At 36.8% G+C, this 4930-nt stretch overlaps 1 protein-coding gene across 1 annotated transcript; it reads right to left on the reverse strand.

The window, feature by feature from the left end:
• Nucleotides 1–4447: 4447 nt before the first annotated feature.
• LOC104463166 (sterile alpha motif domain-containing protein 12-like) lies at nucleotides 4448–4626 on the reverse strand (the record flags this gene model as incomplete). Its single annotated transcript, XM_010075385.1, has 1 exon — nucleotides 4448–4626. A coding segment is annotated over one exon (179 nt), but the record flags the coding sequence as incomplete, so codon positions are not given.
• Between the last annotated feature and the right edge of the window lie 304 nt (nucleotides 4627–4930).

The raw sequence follows: 4930 nt of genomic DNA on the forward strand, positions 1-4930 counted from the left end.
CATATCCTCTGGCCAGCAGAAGTTTCACAAGAGGAGGACTGATGGCAGACAAAGCAAAATGGTAAAAACACATTGCTCCAGTTCAGTGTCCATTGGTGTTTCTCAACTAATTGGGGAAAAAAAAAATAAAAAAATAAAAAAGGGAGAGGGAGGCAGGGATAAAATGGTCCTAGCATACCAAGCAGCTGTGCCCATGAATGTGTATGTTACATCAGACTCATCGCCAAGACCACTGCTTGGCAAATACTGTCTTTCTCATCCAACTCATTTTATAAGCTTGACCAAAAAGCATTAACACTGTGAAACAGAAGCCACTGACTAAAATTCCTGGAGAATTCTTCTAGAAAATTACTTTCTCTATTCTCTTGTTAGAGAACAGTACCAGGACTTTTTTTTAAAAAAAAAATAACTGACATTTTTATATTTCTAAGAATAATTTTATAACAACCTTATTACTCAGAAGCCTCACTATTTTGTGCTTGGACATTTCACCACACACTTGGCACACACACCTGAAATACTTTCCGAGCAGACCAGAACTCCCCAGCAGGCCAGAGGAGCTGCTTCCACCGCAACCAGTCCTGAACTGGGCCCGGTAAGCCACGATAAATTCTCATCCTCTTGATACTAAGTTCAGTCAGCACTTCAGCGTTGTTCATTGCCATTTTGGAAAAAAAGTATTTTTTTTTTAAGAAAGCAAAAGCAACCAAAAGAATTAATGAGATACAATGCAACAAAAAAGTATAGGCTACCGGTGTCTTTATGGCACCTATCAACAGAAGGCACGATAACAAAGCTTCTCACTTCTTTTACCAGTTTCTTTCCATAGTTTTCATGAACATTTGAAAGGACCGTTAATTTTTCTCCGAGTCAGATAAAAAAAAAACTGCCATTGCTAACACAAGATAAAAACTCTAACTGTAGTGGTTGCCATTAAACAGCTTTATTATTTGCTGCTGGCGCTACCCCATAATGAGACAAAAGCACGTCACCAGATACGCACACCTTACTTAGGAATCAAAACTCCCCGAATAAATAATCTTCTTCTAATAAGTGACAGACCAGATTTGTTAGGAAAGTCACTTTCTGTTAAAGCCTATACTCAGAGAAGTACAAGACTTAAAAAATACAGTAAAACTTCTTATTTTTTAAGAGAACTCTACTCTGTAACGCCAAATGTCCTGACTCATTGTGTCTCTATCTAGAGATAACTATGACATCAAAACCAAACAGACCAGACGTAAGAGCCAGAAGTAGCATTTTAATTAAAAAAAGATAAGAATTCCAGAAAACACCCATAGAGGTTATAGAAGGTATTAAAGAAATAATATATATTTTTAAATTTATATTAAAAACCATCCTTGCTTTCTCCAATTAAGTTTTCTGCTCTGTAAAAGTATCCACTCAACTGCCTGAATTTCTTTTACATACCATGAATACTGAAAAATCAATTACTGACCAAGAAATGGTCAAGTATGTATAACGTGTGTATATATAAATTCACATGTTAAATATATAAACCAAAAAACCTAAGTTTTTTTACACTTCATATAATTTCCTTAATTTATATTATATCCTGCATATTATCAGTCTCACTGGATTATGCACATCATTTTAGATATGAATAATCTTGTCCTTTTCTGGACTTGCTCATATTTGTAACAAGGTGGTTCCTTAGGGAACCAGCTGAGGGAGACTAAGATCATTGTTCCACTTTCCATTAAAATCCTGCCCTCAGCCAGTCTATAAAAATTAGATTCCATACTCATCAGGAACTTCTAAATGAGTGATCCTTCACTCACGCTACACTTTCTACTGTCTGCATCCCAAATATAGAAACAAATACTTGTACTCCCCTACTTCCATTACAGTAGCTGTATTGAAAAGAACTCTATCTGTAACCCATGAGTTACTACTGTTCTGCAAGTCCATAGCTGAGGACAGAAAAAGGACACCCTTCATTAAAAAAGAGATTTTGTTTGCTTCTTTGAACCACAAAACCTTAAAGCAGACAGGGGCTTAAGGTGCTGGAATTGCTCACAATGAAGACAAACTAGAAAGCTGAAAGCTTTCTAGAAGGCATCTTAAATTGCATTCAATGCAGTGCATTGCTTTGTGCAATGTAAGTCTCACTACTGTGGATAAGAGGTATGTGTTCACCTTATTTGAATACATAGAATTGCAAAGAAATCATTTTTAAAAACAACTGAGCTACAAGAAAATATAAAACAAATAGATCTGCCCACAATGTTTTATTTACACTACTGTTCTCTATTCCTGCTCATCTTTCTGCTGTACAGATATGATTGCATGGATGAAGTTTCATAATGACAGCTTAATTCAGCTCTTAAAGCCACACAAGCTACAAACCCAACTCTACATTCACATTTTAGAGGATAAAGCAACATGAATTTTAAATTTAAGGCAGAGCAACCCAGAAAATACAGGCCACCTCAGGCTATAACATATGAATCCAGATGAAAAACATCACCAAGTTAATACAACACATTAAAAACAAAGTTACTAACAAGGCTGCAGCACATTCAGAAAAATAGTCCACTTCATTAGCATGATACTATTATGCCAAGCTTATTCCATCAAGCAAAACATTTAGTTTAGTTTTGTGATTTGTTTTAAAATCTGAAGCACACACAACTTTCTAAATAAAGCTACTGCAATCAGATGTAGAAAACCAATAGTTAATTTCACTACTTTGAGAGCATTACGCTTCCCCTGTTCCTCAGCTATCTGCAGCAGGGACAGACCAGATTTGTTAGGAAATAGTTTTCTATTCATCAATCCAACAAGTACAGCTCAGACAGCGGAAACAGGCTCCACTACATTAAATCACTGATATATTTCATCCTGATTTTCCACTAGTATGAGTCCTTTGCAAGCAAAGACACACTTGATCTGTGTTCCATGTCACCTACACGAGCCCGTTCTCAGTTGGAAGCCCCACTGCATCACGTAGCTTCTTCACATCCAAGCTTGTAAGATCTCCTCTGAGCTTAACGTACCTCCTTAGCTTTCAATACAGGGCAGATTTTCATCTGGTGATGTTGAAACACAGGCAGGATTAGCTTGCCTTTGTCTGCAAAAAGCTGGGCAAATACATTATTAACCGAGCTTTTTCTGAAAGCCCATCCAAAACTTGGTTGTCGTGTTACCAAATGGAAGATTCAAAGCAATAAGCACAAACTTGTTCTCAAAGGGTTGAAGAGAAATCAGAAACGTGCTTGATAATTGGCCACAAAACAGACTGCAAGTAGCAGTGATTTTGATCAATGCAAGCTTGTACTGGATCTAGTTCAATGACTTAAGACAGAATGAAATGAGTTTAAGCTGTACTCATCTAAAACTAGATATTTTAGATAAAAATCAGAATGGAGAATTCATACCAAGCCTTTCTTGTCAAAGCTATTGCTCAAAATGTTTCATGCTATTTTATTCTAAAAGTGAAACACATCACAACTGTATGCGTATTATTTGTTAGATTTATTGCACTGATGACAGTAGGAAATACTCTTATTTGATCAGTCACTGAATTAAGTGTTATTGCCTTTTTTGGATGTTTTTCAAAAGAAAAAAAAAAAGGGGGGGGGACACTCATTTTATTTGCTCTATTAACTCCAAAAGTGTCAGATTCAGTAAGAACTCAATTTTCCACTCTGAGGAAATCACCACCAAAACCCTGGTTTTAGGCCTTTAAAGATCAAAAAAACTGCTAACTCTTTTAAAGATCTCTCCCAATTCTATTTTTTAACATTCTTTTATTTTCCATTCCAGTTAAAAACATATGTGAGAAATTATTGTTCTATACCCAAAGCATCTGTCGCACACACATTCACCTGCAGTTAGCAGACACGTCTGCCACACACAAATATGAAACAACAGCTTATGAATGAGAACAGACACTTAATTTGTCTTTAGGAATTCACCCCTGAAGTATGTTCATTCACTGACATATCAGGCATGGAAGAACTGACCTGGTATTTTACCTAAAATTAGTTAACAGTTTATTAAACTCAGTCACCCATATAAAAATCCATATATTCATATAACCATAGAACCCTTCTCTTCCTTTACCTGCCCGAAAAAGTAAACAAGCAAACAAAACATACTCAAGAAAAACTTATCTATTCCCATTCTGGTTGTTACCCAAGTCATTTGGGAAAATAAGTCTCCACAGTGTCTGAAAAAGAGATAGTCCATTATTTTAATTTTCTTCACCTAGAGAAAAATAAAATAGTGCAATGTCCAAGATGTGAGCTAAAACTCCATGGCAATACCTTGCTTATGTAACACCCACTTCCTCAGACTGTTACTTTTGCACCTTTGTATGTCTTAAGAGGATGATAAATACTTTTTAAGCAGTAGCTAGGACTTCAAGAAGCCTGGATTCTTTGAGTGTCACCAAAATAAATAAGACCCCAGTCCTACCTACCTTAGATATTTCTGGCTCCACTGGTTGTCTCTTGGGTGTCTCTTTTGACTCGGGCCCTTTTGGAGTACTAGTGTTCTTAACAGAGGGCGATTCAACTCCTTCACCTTCAAGCTGTAGATTAATACCTTCTGTGGGGACAGGGTGATCAATACCGTTTGGATTCAGATTGCAATGGATAGCTGGCAAAAAAATAGGAAAGAAAAAAACACTGCTTAGGAAAGAAGAACCCAGTGTTACAAACATTTATCACAAAGTACTACGAAGTGCCATGTGGTAACCAGAGCTACGCTGGATCATGGCAAAAGAACTATCTGGAGCTTCACATGGATTCAGGGTGAGATATGAGAAAGAAATCAGAGGCAATGCAGCGCTGTAGAAGGCTATTCAGTGCAGGCTACTGCATTGAACTATGCTCTACTGGATTCACTACAGCATCCAAGACCTTCAACTTACAGCTTTTACTAGGGTAGGACAATACATCCC

Source organism: Pterocles gutturalis, unplaced genomic scaffold (genome assembly GCF_000699245.1).
Source record: "Pterocles gutturalis isolate BGI_N339 unplaced genomic scaffold, ASM69924v1 scaffold20192, whole genome shotgun sequence".
Lineage (NCBI taxonomy): Eukaryota > Metazoa > Chordata > Aves > Pterocliformes > Pteroclidae > Pterocles > Pterocles gutturalis.